At 37.9% G+C, this 22275-nt stretch overlaps 1 protein-coding gene across 3 annotated transcripts in view; it reads right to left on the bottom strand.

The window, feature by feature from the left end:
- LOC103141225 (neurexin-2-like) overlaps positions 1-22275 on the bottom strand; it is a 78937-nt gene that overhangs the window by 35429 nt on the left and 21233 nt on the right. The window contains exon 1 of one of the 3 annotated variants that reach the window (XM_007556772.2): positions 3066-6070. The exons of 1 other annotated variant lie outside the window; for it this stretch is intronic. In XM_007556772.2, coding sequence (XP_007556834.1) covers positions 3066-3408 — 343 coding nt within the window. In that variant the 5' untranslated portion in view covers positions 3409-6070. Of the gene's footprint in view, positions 1-3065; positions 6071-22275 lie in introns of those variants that run through there. One more of the 3 variants, XM_016673962.1, reaches the window with a different exon arrangement.

Here is a 22275-nt window from a genome sequence, read left to right on the forward strand (position 1 = left end):
GCAAATGTGTCAGATTTCCTTTTGTCTCTTTCTCTCTTGACTGGAAATGGCAGAATATATACGGCTCCGGAAAAAATTAAGAGACCGTTTAAAATGATCGGTTTCTCAGATTTTACTTTTTATAGGTTTATGTTTGAGTAAAATAAACATTGTTTTCCTACTCTATGAAATACTTACATCATGTCTCCAAAATTTCAAGCAAAAATTAAGTATTTATCAGCAGAAAATGAGAAATGGTCAAAATAACGAAAAAGACACAGTTCTTTCAGACCTCAAACAATGCAAAGAAAACAAGTTCATATTCATTTAGAAACAACAATACTGATGTTTTAACTCAGTTCAGAAATCAAGTTGATGGAATAACCAGGAGGTTTCCAATGTTGTTCAGTGCAGTGGGCTCTTAATTTTTTCCAGAGTTGTACATTTGTGTTACTGAAACTGTATTTGTATTGAGAGTGAATCTAATGACATCTACAGGCCCATTTTGTTTGCAGTTATTTAATTTATTGAGGTTGGGACGCAAGTGTGGGCTTATGTATTCATAGTGTAGATTTATTTCATAAATATAACCCTCAAAAAACAATGAAATGAACACATTTATCTTCCTGACTTGGAAGGAGACGTACAAAAATGCATGTGAGATTTGTTAATAAATTCAAAGACAATTTTGCTTTTTAAATCCATCATGCTTCTGTAAACGTTGTAATTTGACTCAGTATAGTAATTACAGCACCAGCAAATGTTGAACAAAATCAGAAAATGTACTCCACACAGAGCAATAGAGCTTTGTGTACATGACTTGTAAATCATAAGCGCTGTCTGTATCGTTTATGTCAAAGGAAATTGAATTTCTTGCTCTGAAGCACATACTTCATAATAATTCACAGCAGAAAATCTGCAATACAGGTAATTGAAAATATATCAGTGAGTTCTTTGAAGAGTAGTTTATGGTCTTGTTTAATCAGAGGCTTTGCTGTGCCTGTAAAAGTCTGGCCCAGAATGATACGGCTGTAACTGCGTAGATGTAATTCATCACATTCTTTTTTGGGCCCTTTTTGAAACTGACAAAACTGCTGCGGTGGAAAAAAAATACATCACAAATCCATTGGGTCTCTTTTTATAGAACATAAAAGTGAGTCTTAGGATGATTTTTCAAACTGAGATATGAAAGAGAGAAACGACTTGTGTCAGTGCTTTGATCGAGCCATTTTGAGTAGCGTAACAAATTTGATGTAGATTCTCGGGGATAGGTTGATACTTCACATTCCCCAACCAATCGTAGCATGAATCTTTAAGAATTAAATACAAAATGAAGTTTGGTGAAAGAAAAGGCTCAAATATTGAGCATTATTTCAGGTTTTATTAAATGTTCCAACACCAGGATATTAAGCCTATAAAAGCAGTGACACCACAAGTATCTCTCTGTTAATGCATTTCAACAATTCAGTTCAAAAAGGGAAACACAGATTTAGTATGCACAGTGATATATTAAAAACATTTATTGCTCAGATTTTTATGCTCATGGCTTACACATAACGGAAACCTAAAATTAATTTGGATCAGAAAATTAGAATAACCCATAAGCTCTAATTTAAAAAGCTTTTCTATTAAAGAAATGTAAGGCTGTTGGAAGATTTGTCCAACCACTGCATGGTATATGCACTCAGTACTTAATGTGGCCACTTTTTGCCTGAATTACTCCATCATTGCAGTATTGCATGGAGGCAATCAGCCTGTCACTCTGCTGAGAGCTTAAAGAAGTCGAAGTTGATTTAACAGCAGTCGTCTGCATTGTTCACTCTTCTTCTCTCATTACCTCTTGACAGAATAGCTTCTCTTTGAGCTTAGGTCAAGTGGATGTGCAGGTCAGTCCACCACAGACATACTAGGTACTTGAACAAGGTACTGGTCATTTTGGAATATCTGGAAAATTAAGTCACTTAAAAGTTTCTTGCAGATGCTGCACTGGCTTTGGAGTTGGTAAAATAAGTTAACACCATCAGAAGACATGAGAGTCCAAATCATCACTGACTGTGGAAACTTCACTTTGGACCTCAGGCAACTTCCTCAGTACTCTGGGACTTTTATTCCAAAGGGAAATGCAAAATTTACTTTCACCTGAAAGGAGGAGTTTGGACCACTGAGCAAAGATACGGTTCCTTTTTTCCTTAGTCAAGGCCAGATTTTTCTGAACCCTGGTTCTGTCAGTCCAGAATCTGATGGTTCTGGATTGACATGCAACAGCTGTCCTGTCCTGTCCATCTGACCTGTGCATGGAGGGCCATAAAGCTATTAAAGCTTGTAATTCTACCCAAACTCTTGAACGACTTTTGCTTCAAAATCCTCTCAAGGCAGTTGATACCCTGCTTTTCTACCACACTTTTTTCTTCCACCTAACTTTCCACTAATGTTCTTAGATGTGGGAAGATTCTTAAGAAATACCCTTTAGAGTTTGGTGTAATGGTGTAAATGACTCTTTCAATAACGCGTCTTTTATTGCTCTAATGTAATATTATAGTTTTATGATAAACTAAAGTGTTAAAACATACCACTTCGTGTGACGTTAATGTAAATAAGTTTCACTTGAATGTGAATTACAGAAATAAATTAATAAGTTAAATTAAATTAAGTTTCAAAGTATTCGGACTGAGATCCAAATGTAAACTAAATGAAATATTCTGAACACCACTGCCACAAAACATCCTAATTAATAGATCAGTACTTTATGCTGCTCAGACAATCAGATATGTCACTGAAAAAGGAGTAAAAAGCCTCGCATTGATGATTCATCCCACTGCTGGTGTGTGTTTGTACTCTGATGCTGTAAGCATGTGAAACAGCAAACGCCACTGATTCTAATAAAGACATAAGACATTTCATGGTGCACAGAGGCTGCAGCACATACACAGTTGGTGAAACACTCATCCATTCAATGTACGTCACAAGAAAGCCACCAATGTTACCACCAGTATACATGCGATAACTAATGCTTATCATTTCTACCAATCTGCACTGTCAGAACCAAAGGACACAAGAAACAAGAAGCTGGAGGGGAAATGTCTTACCATGCCCTGCTCTCGTAAGAAAAGGCATCCTGTTGATCGCGATGGGGACGGTACCATGTTTGTTGTGGAAGTGGTGGACATGGTGGGTGGTGCTCAAACTCGAAGAAACTCGTGCCGTACCGGTCTGGATTGGGAGCAAAGTAATCAAGGTGAACCAGAGTATTTGCCTCGAACAATAACTCAGACCCATGCTGAGACTGAACTGGGACCAGCTGCTCCTGTGTCCGAGCACGGGGGTGGCCGCAAAAAGTCTACCCATGTGTGCTAATTCCACGAAGGCCCAGGAGAGACAACGGGGCCGGGCTCTGGCCTCTGATCGTTCAGCCTGAAGACAGCAGGGCATCTCACTGAGAGGCTGGATCCATTTCTTTTCACGATCCCTTGCTGGATCAGTCACTTAGTTTTGGCCTGGACTCTGGTAGAAAATTATCCTTTAGATTTGCACCAAAATGAAAAAAAAAAAAAAAAAAAAAAAGAAGAATTGAAAAGAAGCAATCCAAACCCACAGCCACGCGCAAAGGTGATTACTAAAACAGGAAAACCCCCCACAAAATTTCAAAATCTATCTGTAAAGCTTCCTCGAGAACATTCTTCCAAAACTGGGCTCCAGCATGCAGGGAAGATGCAGATCCAAACAAAGCTTGGGGTTCAATCCAACAGCCATGTTGTCCAGTCATTATATTTAGGCATGAAAGCTGGCAGGGCAGAGACTCATGTGATAAGAATTCTGATAAGAGCCTCCATCGCCCACAGGTAGAGCTTGAGGGCAGCTGAGCCTGCCCACTAAGAAGAAGAGAGCCCCTCCACCGCAGTAAAAGATGAAACACGTTTCCGTGGGAAAATGAATCATTTCATTAAGGAAATAAATAAATAAATAAATCTCGAGCGGATAAAAATACGAGGGGTGCAGCTACGGGGGATGACGCTGGAGCCAGAGCTTTTGTTCCCTTTAACCGGGGAATGAAAAAAAAAAAAAGAAAAAAGAATAGAGACAGGGAGGAGGAGGAGGAAGAAAAGGAGGGGGGGTTAGAAAGCCAGGGAGCAGTATCTGCAGCAGCGCGGTAAAGAAGAAAATCCAGGAAATAAATAAATAATTTGTCAGCAGCTCCGCTTCCCCCCAGTCCTCTCAGTGGCGCCGCAGATCTGGCGAACCGCAACCTCTGGCGTGCTCAGAGATCCATCAGAATGCAGCTACAGCAGCCTCTGCTTCAGACGGACGTAGGCTCCATCTCTCACGCTCCACCTGCTCAGACTCATGCAGCAACAACTACTGCTGCATTCCCCTCGCTGCCGCTGCTGCTGCTCCTTTTCCCCCCCTCCTTCGTTTCTTCCCTTTATCCTCTCCGGTTACCTTGTCCAGATCCGCTAGCTTCTGATGGAGGACATTTAAGTGGCGGCGTCTGGTCTCCGGAGGAGGGCAGGTGATGCTCGACTTGCTGCAGAAAGGTTTATGCTAATTAAAATTAAAGACTGTGATAAATCCCAGGATTGACTGAGATTCCAGGACAGCCCAGATTCCCGGTGAGGACGAGATCCTCGCCTTGGACTGGAGGCGAGCTAAAGGAGCTCTTCTGAAGGCAAATTGTAGTCAGGGTGCTCTGATCCAGCGAGGCACAGCATGTGCCTCTGTGTATGTTTGTGTGTTTGTGTGTGCGTGTGTGTGCGTCTGAGGAAGAGTCTGTGAGCAAATGAGTGAGGAGGGTGAGGGTGGGTAGGTGAGGGATAGCGGCAGAGAGGAAGGGAGGGAGGGAGGAAGGGAGGGCAAACTCAGGAAGAGACGGCGAAAGAGAGAACAGGCAAACACTCCGGGAAATAGTGAGGCAAGTAAATGGGTTGTGTGAATAAATACATGCTAGAGAATTCGCAGCGCGCTGGCTTGCAGGTCCTGGCAGTAACACGTAGGAATCATACTGCAGAGGAGGAGCTTGATTTAGGTGAGCTGTCAGAGCTGTTACACAGGCAACACAGGGGGATACAAGCAGCATAAAGACCCCAACGCTACAACAGGTAGAGAGGAGAGGGGAACGCGAACGCATGCCGAAAACAAAGCAGGACGCAGGAAGTTTAGAGGCTGGGCGGTGTAATCTGTGTAGAACAAATCAAGAGGAGCTGCATCAAAATTCAATCGAAGACCTGTCTCTTCGCAGGAGAGCATCGCCATGCTCCCAATCTATTTGCTCACAATCCCTCCTCCTACATCTGTACACCAGTCACCTCTCTTGTTTGCTCAGAAGCTCTCATGCTGCTTAACCATGCTGAACTCATTCACCGCCACGACTGATGCGTGGGGTCAGGGGCTCTCCGGCCATGTCTGGGCTGCTCACAGGAAAAAAATGTGGCGTTCTGGCACGATGGAGGCGTCATGAGAAGAAGGTAGGGACAGGAGCGAAGGAAGGAGAGGAAAAACACAAGGGAAGGAAGGCATCGGGAGAGGGAGGCTGCAGCTGTATCAAGTGAATCACGGTCGATAGAGATATCAGCCGGGATTGCCTGGTCGGTTGAAAGGACACGCATGGAAACAGGAGGACAGAGGCGAGCCATGCAGCACCACCTCTCACGGTGACAAGAAGCCGACACAGGCCATTACTCAAGAGAGGGAGGGAGTGCTGCGTGTGGTGGAGCGAGGCTGATTGAACTAAAGGAACTGAGGAGAGATACGCGCACGACGCTGTGAAATCACAAGTGGCTGAATGGCGTTCAGACATTCATCCGCGGGTATTGTGGACATAAATAAACTGATAGAGGCTGTGGATCTGCTTTCGTTTTCCCATCTGAGTCAGTAGGAGATTTAAATCCTTTATGCGTTTCCTTCTCTTTGTACTTCTCAGTAAATCGTAATGCGTGTCAGCTCTCCCAAACAGACACTGCCTGGCTATAACATGAAGATTAGTTTATGGCAAATGTCTATTTGGTGACAAAACATACAGGCACCTCATCGGCAATACCTGCAGCGATGCACATTTCACTCTCCGTATAACAGGTCTGCTCAGGTTTTGCAGTGCGCAATAAAAGGAAACATTATGAAAAGGTCATTTACCCTTTTGCTATTTTGCATCTTTGTCATTTTGGTCATTTTTTTGTAGCAATCATGCATCATTTGGGACATTTATGCCTGCTTTGACAACTACTGATTTAAAGCAATTTTCTATAATCTACAAATAGTCTGTTGCAAGTAAATTATAGGTTGTTTTATGGCTCCAATAATTGGTAACAACCCAAGAAATCCACATGCACAAAGACACCCTCGAAAGTTATCTCATAAATTAGGTTGCACGTATTAAAGTAGAATTGCAAAAGGCAATAAATTATTGAACTTATGAAGGTATAAAAAGGCAGAGCAACCAAGTGGAATCTGTCAATAGCTGAAGCACAAACCCTTCAAAATAAGCTGATTTAATCAAAATTGTGGCTAGCATAACGGTTTCTCATTTCCAAGTTGTCACACAAGAAGCATCTTGTGATAGCTATCAGCTCTCCCAAGACATTCACAACCTTTCACCTGAGGAAGAAAATGATGGCAATGATCACAGACGTATCTCTACTTCTGAAAGTTTCAGAAAGCCTCACTGGGGCCATAATCTGTCAGTGAAAGCATTATTTCACTGTAAACCAGCCGTGAAAAGCTATACCCCATGATATTTTGGTGAAAAAAAAATAACCAGAAGAGTTGGATCATTTACAGTGTCAGAAAGACTTTAGCAGATCCATCAAACCACCATTCGACCATCAAAACCTCAAGTAATGCGATTTCCTCCATCTACTCTCAAGATTCAACTGCGGGAAAAAAAAAGAGGCTTAAACTTGTTTATAATTTACATCTGGACAAGCCAACAAACACAGCAACCCGTAAATATCAAAGCAACAGTGGAGGCTGTGATATCACGGTGTCACATGTCAGTACATATGAATTTTATATAATTTAGATGAGGAAATTTACAGAGATATAAACAGTGGAATGATCCCAGACGAGGAAACTCCAATTACTTTACATATGAGTGTAAGGTACTTTAATAATTTTATAGAACTACGTTTACATATGCATCGTTACGAGCATTTTCTGATCATCGCAACAAAAGTTACGGAATAAAGACACAATTTGAAAGAGGAAAGGAAAAGAGTAATTGAATTGATCTGGCGCATGCTAAAACAAAAACACAAAACAGTGAAAAAAAAAATTGACAACACAAAATAAAAATGTCAGCAAAGGTTCATAAGTTGTTTTTGTAAATTATTACTTTCCCAACGACAACAAAGAGTGGCAACCAGAGGACACAAAGTCTTCAAAGTGGCATTTGTAGAATAACTGAGTGTTTCCTGGGACAAAACCTTTTTTTTTTTTTTTTTTAATACGATGTTTGTTGTAATCTAGTGGAATTTGAGATTTAAGTTTTCAGTCACAAACAGTCAATAAGGTTTTGGTGTACGGTAGTGGATTTGTGATGATGTGGGCCTCTTTCATTTCTCAAGAACCTGAGCACTTCAAGAGTAGAAAACACCATGATGTCTTAAATGCCAACAGATCTTAAATGACTGTAAACTCATAATAGGTCACCGGGGTTTTAAGAATTAAAACTATCCGAGAATATTTATGTTGTCAAAACTGGACATAAAGTCAAATTTCTTCCATGAAAACTCCTAAATTTGCCTCATTAGGGAATTGAGGAGAAGAGAACATAAAGAGAGCGTGCAAAGATCCCTCGGTGTGAATGCTTCAACTTTGTTGAATCTGAGGAAATCTGAAGATACGCTGTCCATCTATCTACAGCAGGAATACCATTAGGTGTAGAACTTAACACATTTTTTTTTATACCACAATAAATATACTCAAATTAAAGGTTATATTTTTCAGAATTTTTATGAAAGCGTCTGTTCTGCTCCAGTAAAAGGTTATATTATTTCATTTGTGGCGGATGCTGTAACCTGGTGCAATGTCATTTTCTGGAATACTTGGTCAGGGAGAATAAAAAGGAATCCCGAGATGCTTCATGTTAATTTTACTTTGAAAATATGTGTATGTGTTTAGCTTGAGAGTTGAGTTAAAGGCCATCATGTTTTCATTTTGGTTTTGTGAGATTTTAATTTCACATCATGTTGTTAAAATGTTTAGTTGTATACATGTGTTTTGGATCTTGTCCTTTTACTTTCTTTCCAACTGCTATTTTTTACTTAGTGGATGAACTACATTAATAGCTATGAAAAAAAAATCCACTAATGTGTGGGATTTCACACTATGAAAACACACAAGTATAAAAACAGCATGTAATTTCCAATTATAGTGAGGTCTGAGTACAACAGGACAGAGTGGGGTGATTTATAATGTGCGACTTGGACTGTCAGGCTGTCCAGCATGCGATCATCTTTCTAGGCAGTGATGATATCTTGGTGGGAGCTGTCAGCAGTGAAAAGCTGTCCTTAATCAATTTATAGGCTCGAGGGTTGCTCAACATGAAGAAAGTCTGGGGAGATGGAGAAGCCTGAGACTCACTAGCTGTCCTTGTGCTGTCCTTGGTTATTCGATAGGCTGAGCATCCCACGTAGAACTTCCGACAGATGCAAGATGTACGGATATGCAGTATTTGAGTACATATTTGATTCATTTATTTAAAATGAAATTCTGGCAAAGTTGCCCAGATTTAAAGGAAATAATCACATTTAAATTTTTGGAGAAAAATCGAACAAATTTTGACAAAAAAGATAGCCTAAGAAAATACAAATTGCTGATGATGATTTAATTTAATAAGAGGAAATTTTATCTTAACCAACCTGGCTCTTCTTTGCAGAATTATTCTAATCGAGTCACATTTGAGGGTTTTTCAACCCAGCATCAAAGTCTGAGTTAAGCCTGGACTACGACTCGGTCTCTCCAAAATCTTTACCTTTTGCTTTATTTATGATTCATCCAGAGGTTGAGTGGCTGGTGTGCTTCAGATCACTGTGCTGCAGCAAAACCCAAAAGCACTTGAGTTTTAATGCACCCTCTTTGTTCTTAAAGGTGGATTTTCCACGTTCAGAGTTGGAGATTCAACAAGAACACCCGATAAAGTCCGGATCACGGCTGGGAAAATCGGTGTTTACTGAGGCACCACAAGTTTTCTTTATTCAACATGGCTGCCATGAATATAGAATAAAGTGGAGGTGACTGACAGAAACTTTTTAATAGCACTTTTAAAGTTTTGTGCAGCTTTAATCCAGTGTTATAGAGTGTATTGTGCAATAGCTATTAGCTAAATGACTCTTGTCTCTTAAAATAAACGGGGAAAAAAATACATTAGTATCAGTTTATATTGCTAATAGTAGCTAGGATCACAATAACTAGCTAATATCACTGTTTTCTGACATCATTTCCAGATCCTAATTATCCTATGGAATTTTCAAATTAAAGAGCAAAATTCAATTATAAATTGGCAGATGGCCATTTGTACGGAACCAGGGTTTGCTGGAGGTTTCTTCCTGTTAAAGAGAAGCTTTTCCTCTCCACTGTCGCTACATGCATGCTTGGTATTGAGGCTTTTTAGCTGTGAAGAGAAGTGAAGTGCTGGGTAGACTTTTTAAACTACTTTGAAGAATTAATTGAGTGTGCTGTCCTGTTTGATAACTAGGATTAATTGGAATGTACGTGATTAAATTGAAATGATATTTTTGTAAAGTGCCTGGCAAGAACGTTTGTTGCGAATTGGTGCTATACGAATAAACCAAATTGGACTGAACTGTTTCTGCAGATGAGTCAGCCTATATCATATTTTCTGATCTACTACATTTAACAGAATATTGATTCAATATTAATTTTTATTAGCCTGGGTGTGGCTAATGAGAATGATCTCAGCTATAAAATAAAAGTTTAATAAGGGGCAATTAATGTATTTTTATTTTTACATTGGGCCAGTTGATTCAATTAATACGTGAAATCAACATTTGATTGCTGCATTTTGTATTTTTTTTTTTTTTGGTCTGACACATTCAAGTGTTACAAAAAAAGCAAAAACAAAGATATATATTTGATGGGGAAAATGTTTTTGGAAGGAGTCATAACTCCCCTAGATTTTCCATTTTCTGCAGCACTGTCCGGATATATATATATATATATATATTTTTTTTTTTTTCATACATTTTTTACATTACAACTAAATCTTTTTCACTTGGATTCACTAAGTCACTCTCTTTTCCTTGTATGTTACAATATATATATTATGAGGAGAGCTCTGAATATCGTAGTAAAAGAAGAAGCCAGGAGGTATCCCGTAAACTTGCAAATGACATGATATGAAAGGACGTGCACGGCGTTTTAAGGACTTAAGAAAGCTAAATGTGCATGTTTTTTCTCAGGAGGATTGGTGAGGGGATTTTTTCTGCAGACATCCAGTCTCGCCCCAGGGGGTAAAGTAACAGGATTAATCATAGCACTTTCAGATTAATTACTCATAATGCTAGCATCCTCTGAAAGGCATGGCCTGCAGTTGTGATGTTTGGTTGATTTCATTAATCTCAAAGCGACAACACCTAAAATAAACCTGGCTCAGACGGTGGAAGAGAAGGAGACAACAGGCAGCACAAAGCACCGCAGCTGCACCAAAAACCAGCAGAATTGCAAAGAACCACTTTGGTGCAAAAATGAAATCCAACTTGCTGGCCGTTTTACCGTGTTTTTTTACTGAGCTAATACTAATTGCAGTTTCGCAGTTGGGAACAAAAAAAGCTACAATTCTTTATTCAGAGTTGAAGTAAAGGAAGGCTTAATGATGCACAACTTTATTCGCAGTTTTTTCTTATTAAAATTCATACCTTCAGTGCACATTGATTTCTCACTCTTTGGCATCCTCTCATTCGAAAAGACATCCTTTGCAGAAGTGTGTTGCATATTGCCGACTGCACATGGTGCTGGCAAAAATAGACTCCATTTGCTTGTTTAGCTCAGCCTACTAGCCCCAGCATGGTTCCTGGAAACGAAGAGCGGCAGCGATGCATACAATGCAGACAAATGCCAACGACAAGGGATAAAGAGCCACAGTCAGCCAAATCTGAATATCCATCGTTCTAAACTTCTGTGGCTCAGAGGAATAAATTAAACATGTTGCCATCATGGAAATCCAAACCTGAGAAAGAATCCCAAGTCTTTCCAGCTTAATGATCTGATAATATCATTTTGACAATGAATCTAGGAAACTATGAGTTGGAAGCTCATTAGGGAAGGAGTGTTGGTTAGTTTTGATCAACTGGTTTTGCTCATTATATAATCATTATGTAGAGCAAGCAGGCATGCAGAGGAGATGGTACCTTTCAGCTTGCGTACCGATTTAACGCATTTAGAAATCACTTTAAACATTTGAAATGGAGTTAAAAATGTTCAAAACCCACCGTGTTGATTTTCACTTTCATCCTTTATCCTTTATTATATAAACCCACAGCAAAATCTCACTGAATATTTTTGTTGTGCTCACAAATTCCCAGCTTTGAAGCAAAATGGTTTCAAGACGGTTTGTTCTGGTTCCAGCCCAAAAGCTCCCAATACATAGATGATCAAACCTGTTATTTGCTGATAATCAGTTTAATTACTGACACCTAGCTGTTATGTTCCATTTTCTCTTGCATTAAATTAGTAAAGGAATACATTAGATTTGTCCTGAGGCTTCAAGGGGTAAGAATTCAGGATGCTGAAATGCTCCACTCTTTCTCGTGAAACAATTCAGTTTGCTATCACCGTTTGGTTTTATCTGTTGAAGTAAGTAGAAAATTATGTTTTAAAAGTCTATAATACAAACATCTTGCAATAGAAAGGCCTCTGTCACTTTTAGACTGTTGGTGTAGCAGCTTTTTAGGCCTAGATGTAATTTAATTTAAATGCCACAGTGACATTCATTTGTTCTGTATTTTAATGTCTCGGGTAAATAACCAACCAGCATCCTTTTCTTACTCATTTCATACTCTAGCACGAATAATTTCATCATCTACTAAATCTTTTTGGATGTTGAAAAATCTACACCTTGCAGGTCTCACATGCCAGGTATACCACACATCCACAACAATACCACTTAAAAAACTACAGTTATCTAATTGTCTGTACCACAATGCAAACACTACAAACATTCACTCACCTTGGGAAGTGAAACAGATAGCATGACCTACATTCTGATAAATTTGGCACATAATTATCTAAACATTTGGGGGAACATATTAGGCATTGCATTTAGCTCCCAGACAAGATGAGCTTATTTGTATGGCAGTCCAGTGTGTTTTACATGATGAAAACATAACAATAAGCAAGAAGCATTACGTTGCAGTGGAAAAATAAAGAAAAATGTTCAAACGCTAGAATACAGCCTACAGCTAATGATGTTCCAGTTATTATTAATCAAACCTTAAACAAATAGGTTTTTTTATTCTTTGTTTAAAGGAGCTGAGTGTTTTACCATTTTGGTAGTTTTCTGGAAGTTTATTTCAGAGCTGAGTGGTCTGAGAGGTAGACAGGACAACAAATCTTTTATGGTTCTAAGGCATTCAATGATTTAAACTAATGACAGTTTTTTTAAAAGTCTGTTCTCTGAGCTGCAGGAAGCTGGTTTAAGGACTTTATGATGTACTCTATTTTCCTCGTTTTACACCATTGTGGAACAACTGCAGCTCTCTGACTTTTCAAGCAAACCTGTTAAGACACTGCAGGTAAAGGCACAAATAAGTTTCTCTACATACTACTGGGAAATTCGTCCTTTAAGCCAAGAAGTATTCTTCTGGTGATACGACACAGACTGCGAAGATTCAGGTCTGGATCCATCACTACACTCAGATTTCAAGTCTGATCAGTAGTTTCTAGCTGTGTCCTGACAAAAATAAGCACCTAAACTTGGCTTCTATTCAAATGAACAAACTTATGGCACATCCATGCATTGATTTGCTTTAAGTATCTGTTCAATGTTTGAATGTTGGCCAAATGATCATTGAATATAAAATCAATACAATGATTTCTAGTCATTGGTAGCGTACATCACACTGACACACCTGAACACTGTAAATTACGCTGCACTATTCAAACTAAGAGGAGTGTTAAACAGGAAGAAAGTCTGAACAAACTCAATAAAAATTGTTAAAAGAATTTCAAGGTGTCTGTTTTCTATATACTACTTCATATGAAAATTTGTTGTCCTTTGATGTAATTACAAGATATCACTTTTTTCTTACACACCCAAATAAATACTGCATTGTTACTATAAAACTGTAAGGAGTAAGTACAGGTTAATTATGCGATTCTGTGTATTATTTTTGAGCAAGGAAAAATGTGGTGTTTTAATGCAATGAATGTTACTTCAATGTCACATTTTTTTCTATATTTGTTTCACTACCAAACATTTGAGAAAGTATTCATGAATTAGTTTAGTAGTGGTTCAAAACTACACACACATGAAACTAAACTGAACTGTACCTTTAGTTTACAGACTCTGAACATTTTGCCATTTTTGTTCCATCAAACTCCAAATATGCTTCGGAAATTTTAAGTTACAGATTTTGTTTGGGCTGCACAGTGGTGCAAATGGTAGGAGTGATGCCTTGCTTCAGTGAGATCGTGGGTTCGAATCCCAGTCTGAGTTTTTTCTGCATGGAGTTGTAAAGATTTAAGAGAGGAACAGCTAAAAAATGCTGAGAAGATTACAGTGACAAACCGTAGAAAGGATACGTTGAGTTCCTGTTACACAACAGCATATGTTCTAGCTTATTACCAGGGAGATGGTTTTGTTTTGTTAGTTGTGCTGCAGGGATTTGATCACGGAGTCTTAAATTCAACAGGTTCAAATCTGTACATCGCATTTGTTGTGTTTTGTAAATGATAAAGCAAACAGAAGATCTGTGAACGCTCCTGCTTTTATTATTGTTTCCATCCTTTCAGCATCAAGACACTCGAGGGAAACAAGAGACAAAACAATGAAATATTCTTCCTTTGTTGCTCACACACTGCTGATTTAACATTCAAACCTTGGGCTGCATCTGAATTCACTGCTTTGCTCACCCTGACATTTTGGATCATCGCTGACTGCTGTAGCGCTGCACAACTGAATTTTTCACACCATTCACATGTGATTCATTGAATTGTGAGGCAAAGAAGAGCAAAGAAATGCACCAATAAGAAATCCAATATTGTCTAAATGTTCACTACATTTGACTGGAAACTCTGACTAAAGCACAAGAGTGTACATTTATTGCAATGGGTAGAAAAGACAGCGGTTTGTTACCAAGTCAATATTCAGTTGTCATACATTTTTACACACTTGAGTTCGGCTCTTAACATTAATTAACACCATAATACAAGTGTGTGGCCTATGAACGAGTGATGAGGCAGCCTCCAACGCTGGTGGCGGTTTTTCAAATAACTACAGCTGAATGAGAGAAGTAGGAGAAAAATGCCTCCTTCTGCGAAAAATCATGTAAAACCACATGGTCTGATTATTTCTGGTGCATTTATATTTTGAGCGACATATGATAGACCTTGAGTAAATCATGTTAATTTAAACTGCAGCTTGCAGAGTTAGGAAAGACCTACAGATACATTTTCAAAAAGATCTGATATTAATTTATGATAGTAAAATTACCCAACAGTCATTATTCAACTATTAAAGTATTATTTCAAATTGGGCTCCGTTAATGATTTCACTACATTTGACTCGTAACGCTTCTATAATCCAGGCAGGAGTGTAGAAAAACAAAAAGGAGAAAAAATAAAACTGTAACCTGCAGCTGGAGGCAAATGTGCAGAAGTGCAGTTAGAAAGAAGTAATGCACCCTATCCAACTGGTTATTTGGTCAGACCTGTCTAAATGTGCAGTTTGATTGTGCCAAAAAAATTCACCATTAAGACAAGTTAAACTTTTATGCACTTAAATATTTTCAGTCACCATATGTATTTCTGATGGGGGAAGAGAATTTAATCTCTTAATAAGAAAATGAAGCACAGTTTTGAAAAAAATAAAATAATAATAATGGCATGTCATGGAGTCTTAAATTCAACAGGTTTGAATATCTGCTGAAAGTGATTGCCGACTAATTTGTTGCATTTTTAGTATTTTATGATTTGTCTTTGGAGTTGTGAAGGCCTTCTTTACCTCATTCTCATGTTTGGCTGGGTCACTCAAACATGCAGCAAAAAGCTGCAGGAATACTTTCCACAAAAACCCAGATTTGTAGAGTGCACAACTGATAACCTTAGATTAGATGTAAAAACAATACAGTAAAAATACTGAAAGCCGTTTGTTTTTCATAAATCAAAAATATTGTCACATGGATGTCATCAACCTAGCATTGCATTGTGCAGATGAAAAAAATTATGACCTCCGTGGGTGAAAAATATACAGAAAGATATAAAATATTAGAAGTAATTATGAATATTTATGGATCACAAATATAAACCTTTTTTAGTTAATGGGAAAATTGCAATATTTTCAGGTCAATCATGGATCCCTTTAAGGAATAGGGGCCCTTCCCAAGCAATTATGTTAAATAATTGAGTCATCTATTAAGACACCCAAGGGTGGCATAAAAATTAGAAATTTGCTGTAAGCAGCAGCAAAGATGGGCTTTTGTGCAAACAGCACTGTGATAAATGTATTCATATTATCAAAAATGCTGTTTAAAAAAATAGAGAGAGAAGAACACTGATTTCAACACTGCCAGTTCTTACATTTTTGACAAGACAAATAGTGAAATCTTGTGTAAGCAAAATTTTTTTTGTAATAATTTTGTTTCTGGAATCTGTTCCTGCGTACAAAGTAGTCTCAAAGATGACTGTTCCTATTCGTAGTTCCACGATGACGGAAAAAGCTGTCAAAGGTTATCAGAGCAGACTGTGCCTTCGGAAAATCTCTTAAAAATTCATCTCTTCTGAGAACACCTCCTTTAACACCTTAACACACCAAACTCGCAGTTACTGAAAAGTGTTAATAAATTTGAAATATGCTAGTTTTAAAACTTAACATGTCTTGAGTGAAACAGCCTAATTATAGTTTTAAAATTAGTAACTTATTCTGGCCTATTGACCTTTATGTAGTTAGAGCAGATTGTCTGCTATTGTTTGAACTGCCATTTGTCTGTGTGGGAAACAATCAGGAGAAGTTCCAGTTTTTCACACTCATCTGTGAAAAGCCATAAAAGAGCAGGAGTTCAGGAGAAGCTCTGCTCTCACTTTGTGTAGAGAATGGAGACAAATGGTCCTAGATCGTGACTTGCAGGGAGTCTTAAAAAGGGTCAGAGACAGCTTCTGGTTGGATGAGCAAAGGTATGCCTTATTTGAATAAATTAAAGGCAAGGATACGCCTTTACTATAAAACTTTCTACACAGGAGTAACAAATCAGATTTGCTCTTGCAATTCTCCAAAGATGTCTTTGCTTTCCTTTCTTTCTTCCTTCTTCTTTTACATTTGTCTCAGGTAAATGAATGTATGTCTCTGTTGTTCTGCAGTTTCTGTTGTAATTTTATGTGTTGTCTTCTATTGGATTAAACTCTGTAATTCTGTGACGTCTGCACTCATTGTTGTTTTCTGTGTGGCTACATGCGGTCCACCGGGAGAACCTGGGATCGAAGAAGATTGAGCCAGAGAGTTTTCTTAAGAAATATTATAACCTAAAATCTTCTTCAACAAAAGGAATACATGGAAATGTATGTAAAACAGGTGGAGGCATTAATAAAGATTGTCGAAAGGAAAAAATAATTTTTTTATGACTTTTCAAGATTGTAGCCAACCTATGCCAAGAATTATGTTATTCCACACCGCAGTAATGCAGATCTGTTCTGCATTTCAATGTAGCAGGAGGATATTTCGCCTTAGGCAAATAATGCATAACACATTTAACTTGGTAGCATGCATAATGTGATCACTCGATAAGTAAGGCTGCTACGGATTTTTTTCTTTTTTTTTAATGTCAGAAAAACATCCCGTCTCTTACGCATCATGTATACCAAACATGTTCCAATGCCACATCATTTACACAGACTGACTTCACAATATTATTCCTATGCAATGATACACAAATAGCCTGTCTACTCTGATGAACATTCACTCACCTCAGGATGCTGGATTCTTGAAACTCAGTAAAACTGGTAATGTAACGAATAGCTAATATGTGACAACTTGGGGAAAATGATAAAGTATTGAAATCTAATCTCCAGGCAGGAAATTGGTCTATAAGTACGGGTGAAATTATGAAATGGTAACACTGCAACATCAGAAATGAATGCTGTGAATACCACATCCTCAGTCCCAATACAGAGGCACTATTCAAAACATGAATGCATGAAAAGCAACACAAATTATTTCACTGACATGACAGAAATTGATGTTCCACAAAATCCTATTCCTTTTCTTACATTGAGGCCTGTGAAACAATTTCCAACCTGCCAGCACAGGAAACGGTGCAACAGCAGCTAAACACTTTGTCAATGAAACAAGGGTACTAATGTGGGGGCCTGGATAGCAAAAGTCTGACAGAAGACCCACTTTTACCAGCATTTGAACCTATCAATTAAAACACAAAGGGAATTAACAGATACTGCTTTTAAATGCAACTCATAATATTTCAGAGGGCTCATCAAGAAATTAATCAATAAAGATACTTTCAGGGATATTTTGGATAATATTGCAAAGCATGATTCCTGTAACTGAGAGAAGACTACTCTACTTTCACATGGCAAGTAGAGTGAGAGTTGTCAAGAAAGAATGTTCTTCAGGTACCAGGATACAGAAACAGAATATTCTCCTTTATCAGTATATGAACTTTGCCAAGCCTCTGGCTACCGCTTTTATAAAAGTCAGATTTCCCCCCTGCACTGAAAATAATTTGTAGAGATTTTTGTGGGACTAATGGTCTTTATTCAACATGAAGATGTTGAGAGAGAGAGAAGATAAAGACATGCAGCAAATAGCTTTGGCTGAAAATTGAGGAATCAATTTTCAGAGGATCACATTTTAATTAGAAAATGCAATTAACCAAGTTCTTAGCTTCAGATTCGAACAGAAACAAACTTCAGAAAAATCAGTATCTGTTTTTGGTGTATCTGTTGCAATTCTGCTGCAAGCTCTCGTACAAATATTTGCTGGTGAAAGGAAGATATGACTGCAACATGAGGAGAAAAAACAGTGCTCATACACTGTCATCCTTTTCCATTTTGTTTTCATTTTCTTGGGTCATTTATTGGTTGAGAAGCAGTGCTTTTATGATATTGAGTTGTAATTTGGTGATAAATTGCATAAGTTACCATGATGACAGACCCAGGTAAAAAGTGAATCAGCTTTATGACACTGAAAATCTTGAATCTAACCTGAAGTTAACTCAATAAACCACTGGTCTTGCTTCATAGTACAGGTCTTACGTGTGGTGGTTAGCAGACAGTGTTCAGGTGTTTGGGGAAAATCTGTGATATGGCGTGCATTTTCAAGGTTTGCTTTATATACTCTTCATCTTAACCAACATTTACCCTGGTTTCTGTTGTGTTTAACAACTGGTGCTTTTTCATGACACTGGTAAGCTGGTAAGTAATTAGGATAACAATAACACTTAAAACAAGGAGTAATTATTAAGCATGAACCATGACGCTTTCTGAAGGACGCTGAACAGATAATTCATCACTTCATGTTTCCTCCTGCTTCAAAAGCTTTTACACACCAGTGAAAAGACATAAAGGTTACATTAAAATTAAAGTGAAATATTATTATTATGACTATATTGTTAGATTCATAATTCATAATTCTGAATTTAACAATGCATCCATTCAATCTTGCTCAAGAATAGTTAGATAATAATTAGATAATACTAATAATAGATTCTCTCTTATGCTCTCTTTTTTTCATTCAAACCAAAAGTTTTCTACTTTCTTAAGGTGTGAGGACTGATGTGGCCATGAAAGATACTTGATGTTGTGTCTGGCGAACTTAAATATCCTGGTAATTCAAACCATTCATGGATTTTAGAGCATTTGGAAGTGAGACACGTGTTTAACAATAGTCATACTGATGAAGCACATATTCACCCTTTGTGGATCATTTGTCTAATATCACAGAAGCACATGCCAGTTCATGTTTCAGTAGCATTTAGGAAGCTTTTTGGAATCGTAGGACAAACAGGGCTTTCGTCTGTCATCACCTACAAACTATATGGCATGTAAGTGGCGTCTAATGGTTGTTATGGAGACTCGTTTGCCCCAAATTGGCCGATGCTGATTAAAAGATGCTAGTGACCAAGATGCTCCAGTTAGATTTATTTTAGAGACTGATATGAGTAACATTTTATATTGTTTTTTTCTGCAGGTTTTAGGGTTAAATAATGCCAAAGGTCAACAAAGGTTAATTTGTTTGGAGGCTTTTTAAATATTGAGACTATGGTTGCGAACATAATTGTCTGTGTTTGTACATATATCTTAGAACGGTACTAAACTTTACTATTTTGCATAGAAGTTAGACTGGATATGAATGGGAAACAGTCTTATTTATGCAATTTCAGGTACTGTACTGGTAAAAAAGAAGCTCTTTCTAGAGTTTATTAGCCTAACCGTATTCAAACTGAAATCATGATGCATTGTATCGTTGCCCAAATAACAGCGGCGCCCATTGTGTACTGAAGCCACACTGCGCAAAGAATCAAATCAGATGAGAAATGAATACATATGTGGGCCATGAATATATCATTATCTGCATTACAACTGCATCTGAGGAAAATTGTATGAGAAACAGCAAGCTTACTTCACAACAGAGGGAGAAGCTTAAAAGATCCTTTTATTATTCATTGAACATAGAAGAAAGTGAGGGAACAATTCGTCAAAATGAACTGGGAGCAAAAGAAAAAAAGCTAAAGGTTTTCTTTTGCTGAGCATGCAGAGACTGGCGCTTTGTTGTGCAATGACCAGAGTATGAGCCGGGAATAGAGAGCAGGTGACAAAGAGACTTAGAGGGGGGGAAATGGAAAGGGAAGAAGGAAAGAGCAGTGTGCGTGTGTGTGTGTGCAAGAGAAAGAGATACATATACAGAGGAATTCCTGGTGCATTGGGAAAATGCAATATGAAATTCAAACCGTGGTCTCTCAGGGAAGATTTGATTTAGCTCAAACCAAATATTACTATGATGCAAATAAAACCACTTTTAAGTTCACAAGAGGGAAAGATCAATGAATACTCAGTGCTGTAGTGCATACAAGCAGCAGAAAGAAGAAGGGCAAACCAAACCTAAAATGTCGAAGTAGCCTGAAGTGCATTAGCGCTAATAGGTGATTGGTCAGAGCAGAAAGATCTCAGACACCAATTACAAAGTGAGTTAGAATTAGTGCCTGGATTTCTGTCAGTCTACTCGATGGCTCTGCCCACAAATGTGCTGTGGAACTGACATCAGGGCTTTGTGGTGTCATGTCCTTGAACCACTTTGCAACTGATTTTGTGGTATGATAATGATTCATGGTCTTTTGGAAGACCCATTTGTGCCCAAATTTTAACTTCCCGGCTCATGTCTAGAGATGTCTTACCATTTCCTCATCCTGCCTTTTATATTGTGAAGAGCACAAACCCCTCATTTAATAAAACATCCCAACAGCAGGATGCTGCCATCACTGAACTTCACAGTTGGGATGATGCTCTGAGGGTTGCAAACTTCCCATTTTCCTCCAAATGTAACTATGATCATTATAGCCAAACACTTCCATTATAGTTTCATCAGGCCCCGGGAAATTTATTCAGAAATTAACGTCTTCGTCTCAGACTACATTTGCAAACTTTATGCTGCTTTGGAAGTAATTACCCCTTCCTTGCCGAGAGCCTCGCAGGCCGTATCAGTGCAGGTTTTGTGTTTACCTGTGAATAGTGGCATTCCCATACTAGAAAAAGACAATCTTCATAAAACATTGTGCTTTTGTTTTGGGTTAAGAGGACCAAATGTACCATATCTGGAAAATGTACCAAAGCATAAACCAGGCATACCAGATTATTTAAGGGCAGTGGAATACTCATGTTTGCAAACATTTGAATTTGACAAGAAAGGTGTAGTATGATTTAATGTAAGATTGTCAGAAATATACAGTGTATGTAAACATCAGTTCCACATTTGTTTTGTAGATAATTTTGAAGAAGTTGTCCACATTCAAATCTCTTGTTTTTAGCAGCACGGTTAAAAAAAAAAACTGTCACGCTTTGTTTGCCGCAACTTAAAACTGTTTTTTGGGTGTTAAGCTGACAATAGTTTAAGTCACGCATCTAACACATCTAAGGGGTATTGAATAAACTGTAATGTTCAGAACAAGTACGCAGAAATGTTACTTCTTTTAAGGTCCGTCTGCATCCCAGCAGTAAGGCATTTATAGATTGGGGTAATTCAGATTTGAATAGTCAAAATAAAATTCATTCTGATGTAAAAATACCCAAAATGCTCACACATTTTTTTGGGTGCTCTTCATTTACACATTCATGTGTAGTTTAATTCATTACCAACTATTTTTTTTACACCTGCACTCACTCACATGCATCACAAATTAATTCTTAATAAAACTGTCAAAAAAAATCTTTTTGAATAGCAATTTAGGTCATGCTGTAAAATATTGCTGTCATATTATGCCTAGCAAAATACATCCTGGCTGTTTTCAGGTAACCAAGTTCTTGTTTCTATATTCTCCTTGCCCTTTCTTTTCCCTCTTGTGATTGAAAGAATCCTAAAGCAAATTCTAATAGTTTTTTTTTTTAATGCATATTAAACGGGACATTTGCTATAACACTCCATTTCTAAGTGTAAATCTGTTAGGCTTGTTTTTGGGACTAACACAGCTTAAAAAACAAAACAAAAACCTACATCTTAATACCATGTTCGGTATTATTTTTATATTAAATTACATATTCTTTATTATGTAATTCTAATAGTTCCTTAGGCCTTGTTTTGAAACTACAGCTGAAAACTAGTCAGCTGCATGTATGTTAGAAATACTGCTTACTAACTAAGGGGGTTCGCTGTTCTAATTACTTTTTCACAAATAGCCAGGTTGATTAGTAGGTGCAATAAAATTAAATTGGTTAATCTGATTTCACATTGTGTGCTACATATTATAAAACTGTGTTGCTGTATTTTTTTAAACAAAAGCAAAGATATAGATTTCAAGACACATGCAACAACACTGACACGTTGCAGGGACTCACAATAGGGGATCGTCATTTTACTCAGCTCTGAACAGAGCGAAAGTGTGACTTTTTGAGGGGAACAGCAAGTGAATG

This window comes from Poecilia formosa, unplaced genomic scaffold (genome assembly GCF_000485575.1).
Source record: "Poecilia formosa unplaced genomic scaffold, Poecilia_formosa-5.1.2 Scaffold3, whole genome shotgun sequence".
Lineage (NCBI taxonomy): Eukaryota > Metazoa > Chordata > Actinopteri > Cyprinodontiformes > Poeciliidae > Poecilia > Poecilia formosa.